This window comes from Squalius cephalus (genome assembly GCF_949319135.1).
Source record: "Squalius cephalus genome assembly, chromosome: 5".
NCBI classification, from domain to species: domain Eukaryota; kingdom Metazoa; phylum Chordata; class Actinopteri; order Cypriniformes; family Leuciscidae; genus Squalius; species Squalius cephalus.
This window is the reverse complement of record NC_137126.1, coordinates 34,197,392-34,223,709: the sequence shown is the minus strand read 5'-3', so window position 1 is coordinate 34,223,709 and position 26,318 is coordinate 34,197,392. Positions and strand designations below refer to the sequence as shown.

At 36.7% G+C, this 26,318-nt stretch overlaps 1 protein-coding gene across 1 annotated transcript in view; it reads right to left on the bottom strand.

Annotated features, from left to right (window-relative positions):
- Positions 1-654: 654 nt before the first annotated feature.
- niban2b (niban apoptosis regulator 2b) overlaps positions 655-26,318 on the bottom strand; it is a 31,901-nt gene continuing 6,237 nt past the window's right edge. Inside the window, exons 2-14 of the mRNA XM_079870394.1 lie at positions 22,771-22,901; positions 22,167-22,295; positions 21,644-21,749; positions 20,929-21,096; positions 10,334-10,449; positions 8,598-8,702; positions 7,945-8,107; positions 6,828-7,015; positions 5,593-5,748; positions 4,622-4,735; positions 4,398-4,505; positions 4,203-4,314; positions 655-2,981 (exon numbers count right to left, since the gene is read on the bottom strand). Coding sequence (XP_079726520.1) covers positions 2,050-2,981; positions 4,203-4,314; positions 4,398-4,505; positions 4,622-4,735; positions 5,593-5,748; positions 6,828-7,015; positions 7,945-8,107; positions 8,598-8,702; positions 10,334-10,449; positions 20,929-21,096; positions 21,644-21,749; positions 22,167-22,295; positions 22,771-22,901 — 2,528 coding nt within the window. The 3' untranslated portion in view covers positions 655-2,049. The remainder of the gene's footprint in view (positions 2,982-4,202; positions 4,315-4,397; positions 4,506-4,621; positions 4,736-5,592; positions 5,749-6,827; positions 7,016-7,944; positions 8,108-8,597; positions 8,703-10,333; positions 10,450-20,928; positions 21,097-21,643; positions 21,750-22,166; positions 22,296-22,770; positions 22,902-26,318) is intronic.

Genomic DNA, 26,318 nt, shown 5'->3' with positions numbered 1-26,318 from the left:
TCAATATAAAATGTATTTACAAATGTGTGTGTGTGTGTGTGTGTATTAAATGTTTTGGAAAGTTTGGAAACATTACTATTTTTAACTTTTTTGAAAAAAAGTCTCTTATGCTCATCAAGCCTGCATTTATTTGATCAAAAATACAGAAAAAAAGAGCAATATTGTGAAATTTTATTAAAATTTTAAATAATGGTCTTCTATTTGAATATACTTCAAAATATAAGCTCAATGTTCATCAGCCATAGTCTTCATTGTCACATGATCCTTCAGAAATCATCTAATATGCTAATTTGATACTCGGTTATTATTATCAATGGTGGAAACAGTTGTGCTGCTTAATATTTTTTTGGATCCAGTGATACTTTTTCAGGATTCATGAACGAATCGTTTTTTTTTTTGTTTTTTTTTTGAAGTGAATAGTTCTCGTGACATTTTGCGTTCACTCGTTCTCCCTTTGAAGTTGATTGATTCAAATGTATCACTGTTACGTTCATCCCTACGCGCTCAGGTAACAAAACAAGCGCTTGCACTGCCGCCTGCTGGTGTGACACATAGCTACATCATGCCACATCGTATGTTTTATTCATTCTTCTACAAATGTTGCTATATTCAATACTATTCACTTTCAGCAAACAACAACAACAAACATAAACTGTCAGTGATTATGTAATTATTGTTTATTTTCCAAAAGATAACAATGAAACAAACACACACACAAAAAAAGGATTTGTGCAGGATACAAAAAAAGGTTAAGATACAGTATAGTACCACGTGCTGTAACTAATAAATAAAAATATCCAATTGCGTTCATTAAAATTTAAAGCAGTTGACATTTCATAGATAAAACTGTACTTTAAAAACAGCAAGAAAGAAAATAGGAAGCTGTTGTGGCCAGATATATAGAAAACACATTTTGCACATCAATAATTTGCTTGTCATTTCAATTTGAAATACAAATACTTAACATAACTTTCTGGTTCCCTAACAGTGGCGTTGTACTGATGTGAATATGAATTGGATGGTTCTCATTTCCTGGATTCCCCTTTTCAAAAGTGACCTGTACAGAAATATCTCCACTAGGACCCACAACCTTTACGCAGTATCCTCTGCATTATCTAAAAATACTACAGTGCATGTGCGATTCAGAAGATACTGACATGCAATTACCAAAGAAAAAACAAAAATCAGATTGAAAAAAAATAAAAAAATAATAATAATTAAGGAAAAGCACCATAAGGAAATGGCTTATATGGTCAGTTGTACTAGTTTGAACTGGTAAAGAAAAAAAAAAAAGAAAAAAAAAAGAAAAAAAATCAATGCTGCCACTTCTGTAAATAACAACAAATGACAGCAGTGTTTAAGAAAATAATGCTTACTGTACCAGCTGCACCAATGTAAGCAACACTTAAACTAGAAGCAGCTTGTTTGGCATTCCAGCAAGTAGTTGTTCACAAGGTAAAAATCAGACTTCCTTGTGTCATTTTTAACAACAAAAAAAATCTAACTAATTAAGCATAAAACAGACCTCTGCATCAAAATGATGAAGAAAAAAATAAAAATCAGTTTCTTTATAGTTTGAATTCTGGCAAGGCAGGTACTGTATCACAAGCAATAAGCATCAGATGTGACAAATTTAAATAAGGCACCAATGAGGCATCAAAAGCATCATGCTTCTGTAGTCTGTTATTCTGCACCACACAAAAATGAAAAGCTACTAAAATAGCAACTGATATTTCTAATCAAAGTGGATATCATATTTATGAACAGAAAGATGAAGACATTTTGACCAAAGGTGTGTTTATATAACCGAGCCCAGCTCTGAGAGTGACATTTTTTTAAGTGCAAAAACTGTGACAGTGCACACGTAAAAAGACAAGGACGTTAAAATAGACAATAAATGTCTATACAGTCAAGAGTAGTGGGACGTAAGTGTTTACAGACAAAAAAAGCTCCCGTCACTCATTCAAAAGTCTTTTAAGAGCAGTGGGTGATACATTTACTCACTGGTTACAGGCACAAACACAATAATGAATAGAGTTATGAGATATTTCACTGGTCATCCATATGTGCACTTTCTTCCTTCCCAGTGTCCTCAGCCGTTTCGGAGTCACTGCACTCCTCCTTTGCCGTCTGATGCTCCTCCCCTTCTGCTTCATTAGCGGGCAACTGGAATCCGCCGTCATCCTGCTGTGATGAAGCGATGGATTTTTCCATGTGGCAGTCTTGAGTGCTTGCCGTAATGTGATTTTCCTGTTGTTCCGATGCCGACATGACTTCCACTTCCCTTATTGGTGAATCCAAAGGCTTCTGATCTGTGCTTGAAGGTGTATCTTTGTTTGTGTCTGCTTGGTTTAGTCGTGCCCCTTCTTGGCAATTATGGGCGGAATCTACCTCCTCAGCTGCAGATTCCTCTTTTGAGGATGATGACTCTGCAGCTTTCTGTGTCCTGAGCTCATGTTCCTCTTCCTGTACTGCGTTCTTGATTTCCTGAATGGCACAGTCTATGGCTGACTTGCTCTCTGTGTCCAGCAGTGACTTTTCTGTTGTGCTTTCTTCCTCTTTTAGTGTACTTCTGTTTGTTGGTGGTTTCTCCTCAACCGCATTTCTGTTCACATCCTCTTTGGTTCCGTTGGGCACTTGCCCCTCTGACTTTTGGGATAATGAGGCATCTGAACGTACCTCCGTCACCTCCTCTGGAATATTCTCCACGGCGGGCACTTCCAGGCACGACTCATTGGGCAGCATTGAGGGGGTGCCTTCCAACTGGATCATGGAGACCACCTGCTTCATTCTGCGCCTCTTCTGAGCCTCATGATCTCCTGCGCTCTCTCCATCCACCTCCTCTTGGCCTCCTCCGTACTCCTCAGCCCAGTCGATAGGAGGGTTCTCCCCCAGCAGGAGAAGGTTAGGGTCGCTGTTGGTCAAAACGATGCTGTCTCGGTACAGGTTGTGTCTCCTCTGGACGGCTGCTTCCTTCACAGCTGGAAACATAGAAGAAATGTTGATAAGACCACACACACGTTTGCATAAAGGTACTATGTGATAGTTTGTGAGATCTTAGGTAGGAGGATATGATTTGATTCCTTTTATGCATCTTTGATTTGATTATGATTTTTTCTAAATGGATTTTATTGATCTTATTGTGAATGATTCATCTGTGCACATTTTATTTCTTTTTATTAAAATGTCAGAATCGTTCGATGGTGACGTTACAGTATGCTGGACTTTTCCAGAAGGCCTCTAAATTATCACCATGATCAAAACTTTTCTGAAAAACCTGATGTACATCATCTTCTACATGCCTTCTGCACTCAAGTAAAAGCCCTTTTAGTGTAATTCCTTCATGGTACGCGTGTCTTTTTGCTGTGAAATCTCTAAAGATTTTTATGAATTAAACGGAACTTTATAATATAAAATATTTCATTGGTAATATTTCAAGATAAATGTTTACTTGACTGAAGTAACTTAGGTTTACTTGATTATCATATTTTTTAACGATTTGGGGAAATCATGTTAAAATGTAAACATCAAATATGATCCATCAGGTTTATGAGGAACGTTTATTGTATTGCAATGAAAACAACAGAGCTTTGATCATAAAACTAAGCATTTAAATATTAAATATCAAAAAACATCTTACCAAGATATTACAGGGAGTTATAGAGTGACAACTGATATTTATGACTTTATGCAAGCAGTCTGCTATACTTTTCTCATTAATTTACATTATAAGCTATCAGAATTTAATCTTATCTACTGGCCATATAAATAACAACTGCACCAAATTGCACATTTTTGCTCAGTTTGGGTCTGACTAAAATTGAGGTGTTTTTTTCCTTGAGTGTGAGCTCCTTATTCTCACTATGTGTTACAATATTATATAAAACACATTCAAAATATTAAAAAAAATTGTCTAAAGGTTCAATAAACTGTCATTCATCATTTCAAATTTCAGGCTTTACAGGGTTAGTCCCCATCCTTTCTAATAATCGACCGCAAGCTCCCATTAAGATCTTCCTCCATCCAATCAAAAACCAATGGATGGAACCCAGTCCCCGTTTACTTTTTCAATAATCTTACTAGTTTTGCTTGGATGTACGTCACAATATGGAATAAAACATTTGCTGCTACTTCCTTTCCATTGTGACTTTAAACGTTTTAATAGTTTGGGTTGTACGGTCACATTCTTTGAAAAGTCTTACCCATCATTATATCTTTCATTACTGTGTGCAGCACCACTTCCTCAAAGATGTTCTCCACCAGAATGAAACGAGAGAAATCCTCAAAAATTAGCTCCTGGAAACGAGGGAGTTCCTGCGAAAACAACACAATAACTTGTATTATTATGAGTAGTTGTATATTATAAGAATTATTGCATTAACAGAGACAGGACTTACAGCAGAGCATGATGGGGAGAGCTGTTTCAGCATGTAGGGGATGAATATCTGCAGAAGAGCCTCTCTGAAGAACTTCTTACGAACCGTGCTGCTGTCATAGTCATATTTCTAGGGATCGCATTTAAAAAATAAAAATGGTACACATTTATTAATATCAAATAAGGACCTGCTGGTTCAAAAAGATATGATTGTGCAGATCTGTAGATGGACTGTTTCTGTTTCACCTTGATGACACGATCCTGACAGCGCTGGATAGTTTTGCAGAGATCCTCCCCTTCCTGGCCTTCCAAACTCTGGTGCAGGAGCTGCTCAAATGTGTACACCGCATCATCCATTTGCTGCATAAAAAAGATGGACATATGCCTAAGTCTGGGATTCACTACACACATTTTGCCCAGATTTTCCCCCCATATCATTTTCATGCATCTCCTAGAAATTAGGCAATTGTTTTGGAGTCGTTCTTTTCTCAGGTCAGCAAGTGCATGATTTCAAGTCCATGGATTCATGGAAATAAATGGTCATAGACAAATTACTTTTCAAAAAAGACAACAGGGATTTCATAAGCGACTAACATCTGTTAATCCATATTGCCACAAGGGGGCACATTTCACCACACAGAAAGGGTGGATCAACATTATTTTGATAATTCACAATTCAAGTTTAGTCTTGTTTCTCCACTCCCTGTGCTCTGATATTATGCGTCTCTGTAGCAAAACTGTATTTTATATAAAGTGCTAATGAATGGTGTTCTTGTGCTCACAATCAGCAGTCATATGCTAGTCTTTAAAACTGTAACTATGTAATTTAGTGACCAAAATGAGGTTTAACATCTCTACCACAACAGCACATACCTCCTCGGTTTCATACACAACAAAACCGCAAACCAAACTCACGAAGCAGCACATAGACACACACAAACCGCTTGTTTTACCTACAAAAGCACAAAGCCCCCCCCCACCCCCCTTACAGAGACATTTGTATACTTCTTCAAAACTGCTGCAATATAACAAACCATCCTGATTGCATAAATGCATGCAAATAACTAAGATGTGCAGTACTAGCAACAAAGTACAAACATGTACCACACATCTGAGTTATTTGCATGTTTTACAGTATTTGCCAGTATTAGTGTTGGTAGTTTATAGAAGGAAATTCTTCTGAGTTTGCTGCTGTTCTTGGTTCAAAGATGACTGACCTCTCGCATTAGGATTTGAGCTCTCTGGACAAACACGGAGGGGCTGGAAACGTCAAAGCGCTGCTGCAGTCCCTCTAAACTCAGAGTCTCCATTTTCTCATAGCAGCTTTGCATCTTTACAGGATGGAAGGCTAGCATGGAGATCTTCTCCATGTGCTGGACACCAAAGACAAAAGAGTTTTAAGTGATGTTAAAAGTTTTTCATGACTCATGCAACCTATTGGCACTGATAGTACAACCTAGGGCTGTCACCTTTTATTCGATATTCGAATATGCATTCGAACATGACGTGAAGTATCCGTAATCGAATTATAAATAAACTATTCGGTTTTTAAAGTGCAATGTGTGGCGCATTTTTTACAGTCTATGATTAGACCGTTTGTTTTTTATTTTATTGTTTGCCGAATTTGCAAAAAACGGTTTACTTACGCATCCTCGATCCAATCTTCGCGCTCACCTGTCAAGTTACCATCCATTCGTAGATATTCGAATATATTCGAATACATTGCTTGATATTTGATACCCGTTCAAATTAGATTTTTCTCAAAAGTGACAGCCCTAGTACAACCTATGGAAGCTCATTTCCGCCACTAAATAAAAAGTTATTGCGACTTTTTACCTCACAATTCTGCCTTTTTTTGCTGCAATTGCGAGTTTATATCCCGCAATTCTGACTTCTTTTTTTAGAATTGAAATATAAACTCGCAATTGCGAGTTATAAAGTCCAATTCTGAGGGGGAAAAAAGATTTTGACTTTATAACGCGCAATTACGACTTTATATCTTGCAATTCTGACTTTATAACTCGCTATTGCGAGTTTATATCACGCAATTCTGAAAAAAAGGTCAGAATTGCGAGACGTAAACTCGCAATTGCAACAAAAAAAAAAAAGGCAGAATTGTGAGGTAAAAAGTCGCAATTACTTTTTATTTAGTGGCGGAAACGAGCTTCCATAGGTTGTCCTATCAATGCCAATAGGTTGCATGAGTCATGAAAAACTTTTCATGACAAAAGTTTTTTTTTTCAGAACAAAAGTCAGAACAAAAAATTTCTGACTATGTAACTAGCAATTGTGAGTTTATATCTTGTGAGAGAAAAAAGCCAGAATTGTGCGGGAAAAAAAGTCGCAATTATCTTTTAAATTGTTTTATTCCGTGGCGGAAACGAGATTCCATAACAGTGTCAGGAGGGGACAAAAAAATAATAACAATCCAGTTAAACTTTTCATGCGTTACCTCCCCGAGTTTTTCCTTATTGCCATCATTGATGAGGTTCTTGCTCATGTCCACCAGCTCTCTGAAGAACAAGTCTCGCACCTCGAAGAAGCCTCTGCTGGTGGGCTCCATCAGTGCTTCCAGGATTGAGCTGATGTACGGCTGGATGCTCACCTTCAGAAGCTTCTCTGCCTTGGGCAGCACAAGACCTACAGACAAACAGAAAAAAAAAGAAAAAAAAAAATCATTCAATTGCATAATGATTAAAGGTTAGGGATGCACTGATATGCAAAATCTGGCCAATACAATAAGCCGATAATTATTTTCATGTTATGGATGATATTATAAATACTATAACATTAAAGCTACTAAAAAGAGAGAGAGAATAAACAACCAAGTAAAAAAACAATGTAGCGATCCTCTCTCCAAAAAAAAAAAGAAAAAAAAAGAAAAAAGTACAAAAGCTGTACCCTTTCAAAACGGTACAGATTTGTAACTTATTTATCCCGAAATTTTGCATATTAGTATTAAATGTACATATAAGTAAACTTTTCCTTTTTCTGAGAGGAAGAAGTAAAAAGGTTAAAGTGACTTTAGGTATCACAACATTATAGTGTGTAGTTAAATACAGTATAAATATGATTATATTACTTAAAGAAATCTGCTATCCTTTAAGGTGCACAAAAACTAACCTCAAGGCATTGTGTTTTTAAAGGGTTAAATCTTTGCCATAATCTATCGCTATCCCTCTACGTTAGTGCTAGATTATCAAAATATTAAAATAAACAGAAAAAATAAATATACAATATTTATATTGATAAAAAAAAAAAAAAAAAAAAAAAAAAGTAGAAAGGATAAGCAGAAAAAGATGCGTCAGTGATTTCAGAGGAACACTATCATGATGAACGTCATCTTCATTTATCAATAAGCTGTAAAAATGTCAGTTATCGTCTGCCTTCTTTCACAACCCCTTTTAAATAAATTTCCTTGAAAGTGAATCACCAGAAACCTGATATGATCTGATGTCAGTTTTCCTCGGATAAACATCTGTGAGTTTTATTTCCGGGTAAGTCACAAGTGTCCTATTTGTGTCACTTGATAAAGATAAATAAAGGAATAAATCACCAATTAAAGCTACCTCTTATTTTGCTGGTCACATGTTCTTTGGAAGTGATGATCTGGTCCATGTCCGTGCGGATGGTGGTTTCCAGTGGGGGGCGTCCTGCTTCACAGCTCTGCACTACTGCTTCATATTGCGCCTGAGCCTGGCTCTGAACCAGCCCGTACACTGCATCTGATATCTGACCACAAATCAAACATAAGCCATTGTAATACATCCAGGTTGTTGTAGAATAGAAAGTCCAGGGGCCAGTTGCACAAACAGTCTCTATGTTAACCAAGGGGTAACGGTCTTACTTTCGGATTTAAATTAGACCAATCTATCTTTTATGCAACCAGTCTTGAAGAAAAAAATAGATGATTAACTTGTAAGACTAGTCTAAGCAGTTTATGCAACCGGCCATATATCCTCCTAAAAAGACCTTACAGTGCTTCTGGGATACTGCCACAGAGGTACAGTAAAGACCCACATATAATTCTCTATAATGAAATAAAGTTGCATCCCATGCAAAGTCTCCCTATTAGCATTAATAAGTAGTAGAGTAAATAAGTAGAGGTAAATCCTACAGTTATTTTACAGTATCACACTGTAAAATAACATTTATTTACTTGTTTATTAATGAAATATATATATATAAAAAAATTAAAAAAAATCTCAAACGAATGACGTACCAACATCCAATTCCTCTGTCTCTCATGCATCTTGCCCTTCAGTTTGGGGGTGATGAGGTCTCTCATCTCAGCGAGGAGGGTCTCCATGACTAAGTTGGCGAGGATCTGAGAATATGATCGGAAAACAACAGAATGGGTATGAAACACTTTAACGTGCATTTCTTGAAAACCAGCATAAAAATAATTCCTGAAAATTGATAAAGTCAACAGTATGTGTTTGAGTGACAGATCTGGATCATATAGGCCTGGAGGCTACATTAACTCATTGCCATTATATTCTTGTCTGAAGCACAATACAAATTTACTACTGCCAGACTGGTCTGGAGCCTGATCATATACCATTAAACCTTTTATTGTGACTTCCCCCGAAAACCTAGAGGACTTTTGTTACTGCCTTACAAGAAAAATAAACCTGTGTAGGCTTAATCTCTATTATTCAGATAGAAATACTGTGAACATGGCTAATCTGTTCCCTACAAATCTAGAGTCAAGTTACTTGAGGTCACACTCCTGCGTCTTTCACATGATATATCTCTGTTTTTTTTCCTTTCTTTCTTTCTTTCTTTTTTTTTACTTGCTCAAAAGAGAAAACAATGCCGTTTCACAACTCAAGAAAAGAAAAAAAAACAATACTGCTGTGATGCTGCCAGGAGGATCACATGCTAAACAATGACATGCTACATTTTTAGCTTTATACTTTCAATATATTTCTTTATCAGATTATATGATGGAGCTGGCTAATTAGCCAGAGTATAAATAATTAAATTCATGTTACAGAGTTCCAATTCACAATGACAAAAGATCTCCCTGCCAAGCAAGGTCAGATTCCTTTAACACTGTTTATATTCTATTTCTTCACTCATTCGGTCAGTGTTGTCTGTATAAATGTCAATGCAGAATAATTTACTTTTTTTCTTCTTTTAATATGAGTATCTATTTTCAGTATTTATCACATCAATTTCAATATTTTATATATAATAAAGCTGATAGATACTTATAAAGCCCACCCTGCCATCCTCTTTCTCTGATGCTACACAAAAAGTTTTCTACAGGGACACCACGATTTGAAATGGTTCACGTCCTGTGAATCAATTTAGCTCTGACATTCATGCTATTCTATTATGGCCCAAACAATAACTGTGACACATTTTCCACCAACCTAAATGTCTTTTTTCACTCAAAAAAAAAAGAAGAGAAATTTACGGTACTACTGTTCCCAACCTTGATGTAAGATCACTAGATAACTGGATTGATTGTTTTGTTTTTTTAGCACATTGTTTAAAGGAACAAGCCGACTTTTTGGGACTTTAGCTTATTCACCGTATCCCCCAGAGTTCACACATACCCTTCTCATCTCCTTGCGTGCCGTAACTCTGTCTGACACACCCACTGCTAGCCTAGCTTAGCACAAAGACTGGAGGTAAACAGCTCCAGCTAGCATACTGCTCCCAATAAGTGACAAAATAACGCCAACATTTTCCTATTTACATGTTGTGATTTGTATAGTCACAGCGTGTACAAATAACAAGGTCACATGAGACACAGCCATCTTCTAACCGTATACATGATACTGGGAACTATATTCTCAGAAGGCTAAGCACTGCTACTTGGGTGGAGTGACATGTAAAATAAATAAATTCAAATATCTCCAAAGAAAATAGGTTGAGAACTCCTGTTCAAGAACACAAGGGATCTTGCAAGAGCTGTACATACATACAAGCACAAGTGTGTTTTACCTGTGGAGGCGTCCCACACATCATGTCCCAGGTTCCATAATGACCATGGGCCTGCCGATAAAGTCGCACTGCGTCTGTGAATGCCGGGGTCTGAACTTTACATTCTTCAGGCAGTCCTGAGAAGAGAACATCATCATCATCATCAATATATCCCAGAAAATAACAAAAAAAACTTTAACAAATCAAGAATCAAACACCATAAACAATTTCTGAATAGAATGACATAATAGCATAAGCATGGTACAGTTCCTCTCAATTTAGAGAAGTGAAAAGAAGAGGTGACACACAATGAAAGAAGGGTCATATTTATATACACATCTCACAATCAGATTTTCCCATCAAACCACAGACTTCAATCTGCTTTGGTCACCGTGGTCAACAGGAAGCATTGCCTCATCAGTTACCATGGTAGTTCCCTAAACAATGCTATAGTTGCCACAGTAAACTGAAGAGTCATAGGGGACTCATCCAGCTGAAGTATGAATCTGACATGGTTTTTGAGACAGTTTGACAAGCTGCTGCTCAAATCTATAGCCTATGTCAGTTATGATGACACTCTAAAAGTCCACATATGGCAAAAGCCTCCTGTACATACGATGTGTGTGCGAGTGCCTGAACCCTTACAAAGACAGGAAGTTCAAGCAGGCTGGGTGTGGGGGGCTGTGGAGGAGAACAGACAGGAAGTACAGCACTCCACATCAGCACAGCTTGATGCCTTTGTGAGTACATGCACACATGAGCAAGCGTATTTATGAACACGTGGGAAGAGCCGGAGAATTTTTATGAAAAAACGAGAGAATAACAGTTTATTTAGAAGTAATAAAAAGAATATAAGAAAAAACAAAAATGCACACATATTCAAGAATATTTTTGAACGTGGAGAGAGAGTTGTTATGCAAAAATAAAAAGAAAAGCATTACAAGCTGTTTTTTCAAGCAATATATATAATAAAACCTATATAATAATAAAAAAAAAAAAATAGTCCACACATGGGCCAGCATATTTATGAACATGTGGGGAGAACCTGAGAGGTGTTATGAAAAAACAAGAGAACAAGCGTTACGGGTCGCTTATTCTGGCGTGGTCGCCACGAAAACAACTGATCTCAAGTCCAAAAACACCAGATGATCAAAGTACAATGAGAGAAAAATGAGGATCTTTGGTGAAAATAAATTCCTCTTTACGCACCATGGCCTAATGACACCAATGAGCTGGTAAATACCTTACACAACAGGAGACTTGGTTCAGATAACACCAAGTTCAAACTATGAGGTTTCACATTTTTATCCCTTTCAGTCATCAAGTAACTGTGTAAATACTCGTGTTTAAGTGTTCAGAAATTCAAATTATTCTGACTATTTCTTCATATTGGTGTAGTTTCTTTCAGGTTGTCACTAAGGCCTTTACGGTGACATTTAATAGTATTTCAAAGAGCAACTTTGTGTCTGGACACTGGAGAGGTTTTAAACCACCTGGACTCAATTCATTAACATGCCTGTAAACCTGTTAGGTTGGCCAATAAAACCTTTCCAAGATTGACACGTACCATATACAGTGGTGGAAATGGCCGAGATGAACTGAGGGTACCCTAGTTGGGAAACATATTTTTTAAACCATAGATGAAGAAAATCCCATTCTTTAATATGTAAAATTTGCATAGTTTTATAACCCCCACCCCACCCCACCCCCCCTTAAAGCTAAAAGTGGGATGTGAGTCACAGTCTAGCTACTTCATGTAGGCCACCTCATGACCATAAATAACACAATTTACAGCAAAGTATGATTTGTGACCTGCCCAGAGGCTGAATTGCTCCTTTTTAGACATTAAAGCCTCCCTCGCCCAAGCCAAAAATCACACAGGGAAGATCAGAAGAACAAAAAGGACAGAATGGTTCAATTAATTGCTGTCGCATACCAGACTTTACTGGCTCGCCAGTCCAAACAGATTGCTCATGACAGCACAGGCTCACAGAAGTCAACCAGCCAGTATACTTGCAGCAACGTCTAGGGTTGGGTACCGAAACCGTACCTATATAACCGGTATGTACCCGGACCGAATCAGAACGCAGATTTCGGTGCCAGTTTAAATGCCTGAGCTGTCGATTGAAATATTCAGTGCATCAGATCACACGATCAACTGCTAAATACAAACGTGCTTTCGTGCTTTGGCTGGCGCTGAGTCAGAGATGGACGTGCTAAGTCAGCACTTTTCACATATCACAACGATTCAGTGTTTTCAACCACATAATGTTTATTTTAGGTTTCAGGCATTTAAATGCACAGAAGTACTAGCAAAAAAATACATTTATAGTTTGTTAAACACACATTGATGTATGGAAGCGTGAAATAATACTTTCAATTATAATTTGACTGTTTTATTCATATCAGAGACACATTTTATAGTTAACTATATAGTTTAATCTATTGTGATGAATTGATGTGTTGTAAATGCAACAAATTCAATTTTCTGAACTGCGGTGCAAACTAACATGGCGGCGCCCATCGCGCATTATTACTATTGGCTGTGGTGTGTCACGTGAGAAGCATGACCCGTCACCATGGAAATAACAAGGTGATGCGTTCTAAAATAACGGTCACCTTGTGCAGGACATGCAATAAGTCAGGAGAGGTGTTATATTTTGCCAGAGACGGCAATTTTGGTCATATTTCTGCAAAAGAATTGCTGAAACTTGAACTGGTTTATAGCATACCAAGAATACCGACTACTTTGCTGTTATTATTTAGTACTGTAACTTATTTAAGTTAAATTATTGTAGTTGGGTTAGGTGGGTTAGGTGGGTTAGGTTATTGGCTATTATGTGGCTACAATAGTGGCTATTGTGAATTTGTTATATAAATTTGTTTTTAATTATATTAATATATTTAAGTATACTTTAACTTTTTTTATTATTATTGTAATAATTATTACTATTAATATTAGTATTAATAATTAATGTCATTCACCATCGTTTTGTGGTTCTTTTTTTTGGAAGTATCGGTTCAGGCACTGGTACCATTTTAAAAATATCGATTTGCCACCTGTATCGTTTAAAAAACCCAAACGATACCCAACCCTAACGTCTAGTAAAGTACGGTAGAAGGATGGATTGCTTTGACAGCTTTAGGATTAAGCAGTCTAAATGATGCACTTCCAAAAACAAGCTAAGACTTGTCAGGATCCAGCCCTGATCTAACTCTGTTCATGCACGCTTGGGTTTACTCCTCTGGGCATTCATTCACAGAATAACACTGTCCTGTTGGAGCACTGCATGTTCCTGGATCCTAGAGTCCTGCCACCTTTTGGGACACAGATTAGCTGTTACAAGCAACTTAATATATTGAGTTACACATAACATCTAGCTCTTAATAGAGAGCTAATGAAGTGCAATTTGAACCAACACCGATCCAACACAATGCTTACCACGACCATATCGAAGGCATGTGCCTGGCTCCTGTTTTCTGTTTAGATGCTTTAATCCTCAGCAGAAGTTGTGCCAAATAAACTTGCATTACTCAACACACACACAAAAAAAAATCTGTTAGAGCCATCTAATTTCAAATAAATAAAGAGACATTAGTCTACTTAACTACATTTTATTGACTATGTATAATATTTATAGTCAGGGCTTGACATTAACACCCGCCAAATGCGGGTGGATTTCAGCAGTGGCGTGTAGCGCAGTCACTCCTACTGCCACTTTGACGGGTTTAATTTTATATATAATATATACATTTTTCAATTGTAGTCTTTTAAAAAGGCACCTGAAATAATAAACTAAGCGCAATAGTGTTGTCAAAAATATAGATTTTGATACATACTGTATCTACACGGAAATATCTGAAACGCTTCCAATACTCAAGGAGAGATACACAATACCAGCTGCGCTTTCTCGTTCTCTCATCCCTCTGACGGAGTTGACACAAAAACCCGCCTCACCTCACTCACTCATTTCATTTTCTCCGGATGAATATTGTTGCTGTTACAAGGCTTGAATTATGACGTGGGATTGCGCATATTGCCCATAATTTTACTAATTCCCAGCAGATTTTGTGCAGCCTCTCAGTACTAATTGTGTTATTCTTCGCTGCTTATTGTGCTTAAACATTCAAATACACACAAAACACTATAATGTCAAAACGCTGGTCTTGGCGAGTATTCACATTAATACAGTCAGTTATGTTTTAAGTGAACATAAACAGTATTATAGGTCTGTGCTTTAGGTCTTAAAGTGACAGCAGCCCTGCTGCCAAATTATGAGATAATATTAAAAATATCTATATGGCAGTTTTTCCCCATGGTACTGATGTCAAAATTGTGGCCAGTGAAAATGCTGAGTGGCTAGTAACTAGCCACAACCACTAAAAACACTAGCCACAGTGGCTGGTAAGCAAAAAAGTTAATGTAAGCCCTGTTTATAGTCAATGCACAAAAAAAAAAAAAAATTAAAGCAACCTGTGTTTTGATTAATAACCCAAATATTTTAATTTAATGAACAATATATTAATTAAAATATTATTTATTTAAAAAAAAAACGTCTGATCCAAATGCATCTATTAAATCATGGTCATGGTTAATCAGTCAGCAATGATAATGATTTAAGCTTTAACATTTTTGAGAAGGCTACTCAAAGCTTGCTTTGCTTCAAGACAGACATCACTGAAAGTAATAATAATCTACAGTTCAGTGAGTTCATTTAATGAAGGATTTGTCAGACTGATTTAAACTTGATTCAAAGTAACTCATGAGTTTCTGAGTGTTTGTGAATTTAGAGTCATTTGAGTCATGTCTGTGAATCGGACAACACTGTATGCTGTATGTTTTGAATTTATTACAAATAACTGGCTTATACAAGTCATTTTATTGTGAATCAGACCATTTAGAAAGATGATTCTTTCCATCATTTCAAGGTACTGTCTTTTTTATCTCTTAACATTAAATTTGGACTGCAAACTCACATTGGCAACTCAGGTCAACTTAACTGATTACTTTTGCTGTAGCAAAGTAGATTTGAAAAAAGCTGCCACTCACAACAAGCTCACAAAATAATGACTGTACCAGGACAGTACTTAACATAATTACAGTACTTACATAATGAACGTGTGATTTTGACAGGTAAAAGGGAAGGGCAATTACATCAGTGGTCAAATTATGAATTGCAGCCCATTACGTGATTCAAACCTACACTCCTTCTGCAGAGTTTGCCTTAAACTGCAGGGGCCAGGTACATACAAAGAACATTTGTTCTGCAATCAATACTGCTTAAACAGTTCAGTATCTGTGTTTAGATAAATTCCAGAAATTAAGCACAACGGGGTTTATGCATCATCAAAAGCCAAAAAAGAAAACCACTTATCCACTCCTATTAGTATCTGTGATAGAGACAGAGAGAGAGCGCCTGAGAGAAAGAGCGAGAGAGAGAGGAGATTCCTCTTTATTATGTGATGTCAAAATGGTCAATGTCACCACTCTAGAAGCGCAGTCTCTGCTAACATCTAACCTTCTTACCAAACAGTGAGAATAGAACATTACAGAGTCTAACACAATTTAAATATATCAGAGAGCATCAAAAACTGGCTAATGAATAGCAAAGAACTTAACCAGAACTGAACCAGCCCTTATTTGGGAAAAATGGGGCTCTGCAGATGTGCTTGCATTCAGAACATACTACACGCAGCAGGGATTTGGCTAACTCTAACGCACACACACGCACTTTTAGATGGCCGCCTTAATAGCCCAGGGGACATTACTGCCCTCGCCGCAAGTGTGCATTCCCCTCTCGGCAGCCTCCCATCCAAACTGAATTATGGGTTGACAGCCCCAGCTGTGACCACTCTGGAATCTGGACTACAGCAGAGAGAAAACAGCTCTAGTAGACGTAGAAGCTATCATGAGTCGTCTATGAGACACAGAGAACCTCACGACCAAACATTTACAATACAATACATACAACAAGACTGAATTTTCAATGACATCAATTAGTGTCAACACTGTCAGACCCCTTTCCCCCAGGCCCAATGAGTAGGTTATACTATAAGCGGGGCACAGCACCCTATGAAAACTACTATGTATGTATATGTATATGTATATGTATATGTGTATATATATATATATATATATATATATATATATATATATATATATATATATATATATATATTAGTGGTGGGCCGTTATCGGCGTTAACGCGCTGCGTTAACGCGAGACTCTTATCGCGCGATAAAAAAAATATCGCCGTTAATCTATTCCCCAAATTGGGTTGGGAGATGATGACGCAATCTACCCGCGGCCGCGAGGTAAACCTCGCATACGCATATTCGTCGTCATCTTAAGTAAACACGGCTGAAAGTGAAAGCTGCAACATCCATTATTTGGACTTGGTTCGGATTTAAGCCGTCCGACAAACAGCAGCAAACTATAGACAGAGTGTGTGGGGTAACGGTTCGGTAAGTTAACACACGACTAATCCGTTCTACCACCTCAAATTCAAAACGAAACATGATATCACTGAATACCAGCGCGCGCGTATTATTCTCATTCCAATATATCTTAGTGGTGTAACGTTAACACATAATCTCTGTCTATGCCCGATTTTAAGATTCGTTGTTGTGTTTCTTTTTAACTGAAAAGACATCAGTTAGACAATATTATCACTTTAAATTTGGGGTTTCATAAGCTCAAAGCTATAATAAACATTAGACCTACTTAAGTCTCTGCAGCTAGTGTACTTAAATTTTATTTATCTGCAAAATTATGTTGTATACTTACAGTTTTGCACAATATATGTTCTCAAAACTACATACACCCTTTAAAAAAAATACATTTAGCAGTTGTTTAGCAGGGTCTGTGTAACCTGTTCTGAAATGGTTTTATTATAATATACTGTATATCGTTATCGCAAGAGGCTGCAATGTATATCACAGTATAGATTTTAGGCCATATCGCCCATCCCTAATTGATAGCCTATAGTAGTTGATAATAACATAGGCCTACCTAATGTTGCCTACGGACGGTAACAGTACAGTAGTAACCTTTTACAGTCTATGAGTAGAACAGCTTTATCAAGCAGTTTGTGATGCATTTTGGAAACAGGAGATGAGCCCCTGGTCTAATGCGCCACCTGGCTTGAGAAACCCGTTCTCAAAGACTTACTTTTATAGTCATTATTTGGGTAGCACACGTATTCTGAATGCCTTCGGCAGAATTCAAATGAGCCATTTTAATCTAGATTAATCTAGATTAATTTCAAAATTAATCTAGATTAATCTAGATTAAAAAAAATAATCTATGCCCACCTCTAATATATATATATATTAGTGGTGGGCCGTTATCGGCGTTAACGTGCTGCGTTAACGCGAGACTCTTATCGCACGATAAAAAAAATATCGCCGTTAATCTATTCTGAAAATTGGGTTGGGAGCTGCCTCTATACGATGACGCAATCTACCCGCGGCCGCAAGGTAAACCCGGTCGTCATCTTAAGTAAACTGCTGAAAGTGAAAGCTTTGGTTTTGAAAGTGAAAGAAAGGTTTGGATTTAAGCCGTCCAACGAGCAGCAGCAAACTATATAGACAGAGTGTGTGGGGTCACAGTTCGGTAAGTTAACACACGACTAATCCGTTCTACCACCTCAAATTCAAAACGAAACATATCACTGAATACCAGCGTGCGCGTATTATTCCCAATATATCTTAGTGGTGTAGCACATAATCTCTGTCTGCGCCCGATTTTAAGAATCGTTGTTGTGTTTCTTTTTAACTGAAAAGACATCAGTTAGACAATATTCTAATTTTAAATGTGGGGTTTCATAAGCTCCAAGCCATAATAAACATTAGACCTACTTAAGTCTCTGCAGCTAGTGTACTTAAATTTTATTTATCTGCAAAATTATGTTGTATACTTACAGTTTTGCGCAATATATGTTCTCAAAACTACATACACCCTTTAAAAAAAAAAATAATAATACATTTAGCAGTTGTTTAGCAGGGTCTGTGTAACCTGTTCTGAAATGGTTTTATTATCATCACAAGATCACAATATAGGGATCATACATAAACATTTTAAAATTCTATGATTTAGTGGATTACAAGGTTACATTGACAATGTATAAAGCATATTATAAAATGCTGCCTGATAAAATTTTGAGTATGTTAGAGAAACGTTATTGTAAGTATGAGTTAAAAGGAACATGTTTGTTTAAAAAACTGAAGGTACGAACAAATATTAGATGCAGAACTATCTCTGTAAAAGGAGTGAATTTATGGAATTGTTTGCATATAGACCTTAAATTGACACAAACAATAAGTGGATTTAAAAGGCTCCTAAGAAACAAGATGATACTTTCATATAGATAAGTTTCGGGTAATCAATTTCTATGACTTTGTTGTTTCAAATGTTTGCAAGAAGAGAATTGAGCACTGTTTGACTGTTTGTGAAAATTGAGAGGGATAGGCGTTAATAAGCCTTGAGCTTCAGCCTATACCCTTTGGTTTAATCAAAAGTTATGTATATGATGAGTTGAATATTTGTTATTGTATATTTGTTAGTGATAAACCAAATAAACGAAATGAAATGAAAAATTATAATATCGTTATCACAAGAGGCTGCAATGTATATCACAATATGGATTTTAGGCCATATCGCCCATCGCCCAGAAACCCGTTCTCAAAGACTTACTTTTATAGTCATTATTTGGGTAGCACACATATTCTGAATGCCTTCGGCAGAATTCAAATGAGCCATTTTAATCTAGATTAATCTAGATTAATTTCAAAATTAATCTAGATTAAAAAAATTTATCTATGCCCACCTCTATATATATATATTAGGGCTGTCAAACGATTAATCGCGATTAATCGCATCCAAAATAAAAGTTTGTGTTTACATAATATATATGTGTGTATGGAGTATAATTATTTTCTATATATAAATACACACACATGCATATATATTTAAGAAAAATGTGTTATTTATATATAAAATATTTATATATAATATAAATTATATATAATATAAATATATATACACAGTATATACATGCAAATATTTCTTAAATATATACATGCGTGTGTGTATTTATATATAGAAAATAATTATACACCGTACACACACACATATATTATGTAAAAACAAACTTTTATTTTGGATGCGATTAATCGCGATTAATCGTTTGACAGCCCTAATATATATATATTATATTATAATATATTATATTATAAATACACACAGTATGGTGAAATGTGGAAATCACATTACATGTACTTTTACTGCAAAATACTGTTACATTTGTGGATTGTGGAAGTAAAAACTATGAATTACAATACAAAGTGTGTGTGTGTGTGTGTGACATCACATATGATTATATTTTCAATAAATAATTTAGTTTCTTATTTTTGTCATCAGTAATATGTATATGGCATGTTGAGTTTGAGTTCCATTTTCTGCTATTTTAATTCATCATTACTTTAGTGTCATGTGTTTTCCCTGATGGTGGCCAATGTAAACATATTGGTCATGTTTTATGAAAAGACCATTTCCGATGAACTCGTCATCATGTGGCTTTGTACCACCTGTATTATTATGGTGGTTACATTCGAAGATGAAAAGCTGATTTTTGTAGTTCAAGCAGCTTGGTAAATTAACATTATATCAGTAAATTAAATGTATGGCTATAAATGGTAAATTTACAGGCCCAAATATGCCATCCAACAATAACTGAAACGTTGTCATAGAATTTTTAACATTGAATTTAACAGGATATTTTTTATCAGTGCAAAACCATAAGGGCCCACCAACCAGTTGACATAACCTCGATAAGTTTAACAAACAAGTATACACTTGTTTTTAGTGGCTTAACAAACAGGTTATCAAGTAATCTGACAGTGACATCACTGTGAAAGGGAAACTCTCACAGTAACAATGAACCTTCTAGTAGCCTTTAGGCATGGTGTAACTAGATTTACACAAGCAAATTCTTGAGAAAGATTTGTAAACTTAAATGCAAGCATATCGTCTAGAAATATAACCGAAATGTTTGTTTGGGAATTGACTTTGACTAGAATTATACAACAAATAAATGGTCTTTTCAAATCACATTTCATTTAATTGGCATAAACAAAACACAGAAAGAGACAATTTACGATAAAATACTATAGTTTCTGTTAATTATATAAAGTTACATAAGCTCTACAGAATAAACAGTCATAGAGCTCTCACACACAGGGAATGAATGATGGCAGCACATCTCCAGCTTTCCCTATGATCTCATCGGACTCTTTTTACAGCCTTGAGCAGTTAAATTCTTTCTATTATCAAACAGGCCAAATGACTACAGTCAACCGTGCCAAACGTTCCGCTCGAGTTTCCTTTTTGATAAAAGGATGTCTAAAAGAGGTGATTAATGAAATAACACATCAGTTAATCTAGCAAGTTTGAATGCAGCTTATTCTAACAAACAAAAGAATAGCAATAACCCTAATGAAAGAGCCATGCCTTGAATATGTGTCCGGGTGTTAAAGTGACAGAGGGGATGTGGAAACTTGGATGTCTCAAACTTGAAATTAGTATGATCCTTTTTAACAACAGGGTTAAGACTCACCATTGTTGGTGTGTCGGACGCAGTCTTGAAAGACGGCGTTCCACTTCTGCTGCTCCTTCTCGGTCACCACGCAGAAATAGTAGTGGCGAGCATAAGGGTGCCAGAGGATGAGGGGAAACTGCGTCGCACATTTCAGGAATGGAGAACTGCCAACTTTAGCTTTTACACCTGGAAAACGCATGTTGCATGATTCAATAATATTCTATTAAATATGGCCCGATGAGAAGATCTCTACAGCCATCATGATCACAGCTGTACAACATACAAAGATCACAGTGCATTTCTTCACACTCCATTTCATCACTTCTAATCTGGACTCTGGCTCAACATTACTCTCCATTTATTTAAAATACAGGCTGCAGGTTCAATACAATAAATATATATATACTTACAGTGCAAGTACACAGGGCTGGGTAATAAACACATATGGTTTTAAATGTCAGAGCCACATGACTTAAACATTATACGTGTTTACAAGAGTCTTGTGTGACAGAATCGCTTACAGACCTTGTCTATGTAAAGTTATCTAATCTTTCAACTTTATTGTCATGACAATGTGACCCAAGTAAAACCAGTAAGCCAGTGACTTTCGCACAGTTTTACAGAGCTTTCTTTATAGAACTTTCCATTAGGAACATTCCTTTAAGAACTCTCATTCCTCCCTGAGGTTTTCCCATCTTCCTTTCTCATTTTCCACTCTCTCCTTTTGACTGACCTGGTAGGCTGGTGTTAAGGAGCTCGAGATATTCCTCCATAGAGGTCAAGACCCTGTAGCCAGCACAGTTGATGGTGCCTTTAGGATGCAGCCCTCTGTCATGGGCCTAAATCAACCGAAACAGATAAAGTATATAGGACATTTCAGCAGTTTAATTCATTTAAACAAACAAATTAATGAATAATTGTTGTTACTTGACAAAATAAATTAATAATATATGACTTATATAACTCATATATTATTCCTTTTATTTTGTCATTCATTAATCTTATTAAATAAAAACTATTTATTTAATTAGTAAAACTTCTGGAATCATCAAACATGTACTTAACACAAAAATATATTATTTTTATATATATTTATATATTAAAAAAAACGTTAAATGCATGATTATCAGCAAAGGCCTTTTTTAATTATTTGGCCAAAAAGTTGCTTAGGTGACCTGGCAGATAATATTAATCAATTACTACTAAAATGTAGTTAATTTTGTTGAATTTTGTTGAGTTTTCATTAAACTCATTACCTGTTTGTTATCATAATAGTTGATGTTATAGGAGTCAGGAATAAAGAGAAAACGATTCCTCCATTTTTTGTTCTCTTCTAGATACTGAAACAAAGCCCCCGAAAAGATGGACTTATTCTTAAGAGGCACCTATGAAGGAAACACAAGAATTGAAGTGCGGTTCAAACAAGTTGTTTAAGCAGAGAGAGAGAGAATGAGAGATGTCCCTCTATTTTCAGTGAGGACCCAGTACCTAATTATACATTATGTAGAGAGATGTTAAGACTGGAAGTACTTAATTTATGTTTACTTTGCCCACCCAATGTCTCGGTCTACAGACATACACGCACACACACGACACCCCGATTGACGAATAAAAAGCGTGCAAACTGCACATCTTTACAGGATCATACTGTGATAATACTACACTTTTCATTCTGCATTTGTTCAAACAGAGTAATTATCCCCAATTCCACTTTGCTATTTGCCATTACAGACCATCAGTTCTGGGAGAAATTACCCTGATTTAAATAGTTTCACTTGCTCCTCAAAAAAAAAAAAAAAAAAAGAGAAAAAAAAGACAAATACAGCTAAAAAAGAGGAATAGAAAAAGGCAGAGCTTTACCTTCCTGTGCAGGAGCTGAGGCTGAGGGCCTCCTCCACCCTCTACGTCATAGCGCATCTGGTTAAAGAGAGCGACTGCATACTGCTGTTCATATAGCCGACCAAAATCTCCCATCAGCTCCCCTGTCCGTGCTAAAAAAAAAAAGATACACACACACACACAAAAAATGAACATACCCAACAATAACGGACTCACAAATAAACTGGTATATATGCAACTATCAACAAAACAGTTGTAAATATACAACATAATTGCTTAACCAACACTGTTTCTCTACAAAGGCATATCGACATGAAATTTTGTGTCACGAGTAGCTAAAAGTAAACCCTGTTACTTTTTTTTTATAGGAAGGATGCCGGATATGGAGAAGGAACCTTGGAGTGAAGTGACATCAAAAACTTAGAATAAAATGATTGAAAACTTTGTTTTATAAACCGTTTTTGTTCTACTGGTTGAAACTCTCTTCACATCCTAATAGCAATCAATAATAGAAGTGGTCTAAATATTAAACCATGTACATATATCTTCTGTAGAAGTCTCAGAACTAAAAAAAATGTTCGCCCAATCACTGCATTCAGTCCGACCTGTCTGTCTCAACATATGTTTTTCCATACCTCCGCGCATTTCATGAGGCTAGTATGCAGAGTTGTAGACAGACAGTCACCAAGCGCCAAAAACAAACAGCAGCCATCTTTTACAGTTCCTCCTGAACCAAAACAACGAGCTAATGCTGCGTTTACACCATGTCACAATTATGTTGAACTATGAACTATGAATTACGAGATGGCAACCCGTGACGTTCTACCCAGAGCTGTTCACGGCCTCGGATTTATGCGTTTCTATGTCAAAACTATTAACACCGAAATGAACCTTCAACAGTCAGGTGGTACAAGTAAGAGCTCTGTAAGTTGTTTACATTCATTATTATTGTAATTAGGGCTGCCCCCTCATATTCAACTAATCCTTAGTAAAAAAAAAAAAAAAAAGCAGTCCGTGAGGGACAGATTGTTAAAAGTGGGTCCTTGTGGTAATTACAGTATGTTAGGCTGGAAATCCAACTAGCTGGAAATTAGGTCTGGAGAAATACTTGGCCACTCCATCACCTTCAGCTTCAGCTTCTTCAGCAAGGCAGTTGTCATCTTGGCGGTGGGTTTGGGGTCGGTATCATGCCGTTCGGCCCAGTTTCTGAAGGGAGGCCATCATGCAGTTCGCCGGTACCAGCAGCACTCATGAAGCCCCAGACCATGATGCTACCACCACCATGCTTGACTGTAGGCAAGACACAATTTTCTTGGTACTCCTCACCAGGGCATCGGCACACATACCTGACACCATCTGAGCCAAACAAGTTTATCTTAGTCTCATCAGACCACAGGACATGGTTCCAGTAATTCATGCTCTTGGACAGGTTGCTTTCAGCAAACTTTTTGCGGGCTTTCTTGTGAGCCAGCTTCAGAAGGGCTTCCTTCTGGAACGACGGCCATGCAAAGCAACTTGTTGCAGTGTGCGGTGTATGGTCTGACACTGACAAGCTGACCTTCCGCTTCTGCAACCTCTAAAGCAATGCTGGCTGCACTCAAGCGTCTGTTTTTTGAAGCCAGCTTCTGCACCTGACACACAGCACGAGGACTCGACTTCTTTGATTGACCCTTGCAAGGCCTGTTCCGAGTGGAACCCGTCTTGGAAAACCTCTGTATGACCCTGGCCTGTACTGTAGCTCAGTTTCAGGGTGTTACCAATCTTCTTATAGCCTAGGCTATCTTTGTGGAGAGCAAGAATTCTAATTCTCAAATCCTCAGAGAGTTCTTTGCCATGAGGTGCCATGTTTAACATCCAGTGGTCAGTATGAGAGAATTGTACTCAAAGCACAAATTGTAACTGATCTAATACAAGATACACACATTTGTATGGTCCTGTCAAGCAGACAAAAACATGAATATGAAGAATAGGAGATGTGGCTTTGCATGGTTAAACGACGTACAGCTATTATCACTTAGGGTGTACTCACTTTTGTTGGCAGCTATTTTGACAATAATGGCTGTATGTTGAGTTATTTTCAGAGGACAGTAAATATATACTGCTATACAAGCAGCACATTGACTACTCCAAAATATATCCAAGTTTAATTTCTATATTATTATCCCTTGAGAAGATATACTAAAATGTTTGCTGAAATGTTATGGGTGTACTCACTTTTGTGAGATACTGTTTATGGCTTATTAATATACGTGCGATTAGTCCACTTATCGCTTAAATGAACGACTACTAATCGACTAGAAAAACCTTTAAATCGAGGGCAGCCCTAATTGTGTTTTGAAGGAGGCATATATTTGGAGACACTCTGAAGAGGAATCTCATGCTTTTAAAGTTAGCTTGCTATTGTTAGCCTCTCCGAAATTGCCTACCCTACCTTTAATGCGAGGCATTTGACAAAAATACAAACACAGCATTTCTGATTTTAAACACTGTTTTATACTGCATATCTGGTAGTTTTCCATAGAAAGCAATTTACTAAAGCCAAATACGTTGATTCAAATAGTATCAAATGAAAATAAATGTAAAAAACATTTTATAATAATATTAAATAAAACTAAACAATAAACAGAGCAATTCCAAGAGGGTCATCGCACCATTGGTGCTCGGGCCCTAATTTAACAATGATAAAATGTGATGCAATAACAAATCACGTGAAAGACAGTTATATTAAGATTTTAGACGTACTGTAAGCAGCTGCTGCTGTACAACAGACAGTTGTGGTACAATAAGTCAATGGCCATTAAAACATTAACAGCAGTTCACACTGAGCTCCGTGTATCTGATCAGAAGCGGAGATTACAATGTTTGAGCTTTACTGCATTGTCCTTCACATGCATGTAAAAGCAGATAAACACTGCAGTTGGCACAGGAACAAAGGCAACTCCATTATTGACTGCTTTCTGGCGGGATGTTTTCCAAATGACTATGTAGGGCTTGTTGTAAAACTTTGGAGGCATTCAGTCTCTTGGAAAGATTTGAGGAAAGAGAACAGAAAAAACAACAACATTCCTGTCCGTTCGCTTACAATGTAACGATGCCATTAAAGTAGAGAGAGGCATAAAAATAAAGCACTTAGTGATGGTCAAAGAGAAGAGAATAAAGGTAAAACTTAGTTATCTAATGCATATTGAGGTTAGACTTAAGTCAGAGAGATCACCTGCACATTAAAAATAACTCCAGTTCTTAAAATAAAGATGACAATTGGAAATAACAGTAAGACATTTCAATGTTATATTTAATTTGTATGACTCATAATACAAATTATGTTTCATACAGGGAGAGACTGCAACAAATCAGATCCATACAGCTTAACGCTCAAGTTCTGCAGGATCATTAACATCAAAAGTTCCCATCAAAGCAAATTATAAACAGACCTGACGTTTAGCATTTACATACTTCAGTCTGCCAAGTCAAATGCACACAGAAACACCCTAAAATGTTCCCTCTCTGAATGTATATGGTCTACTACACTACACAACACTGCAGAAATGAAAAGTCTCTGGCGCTGAGCT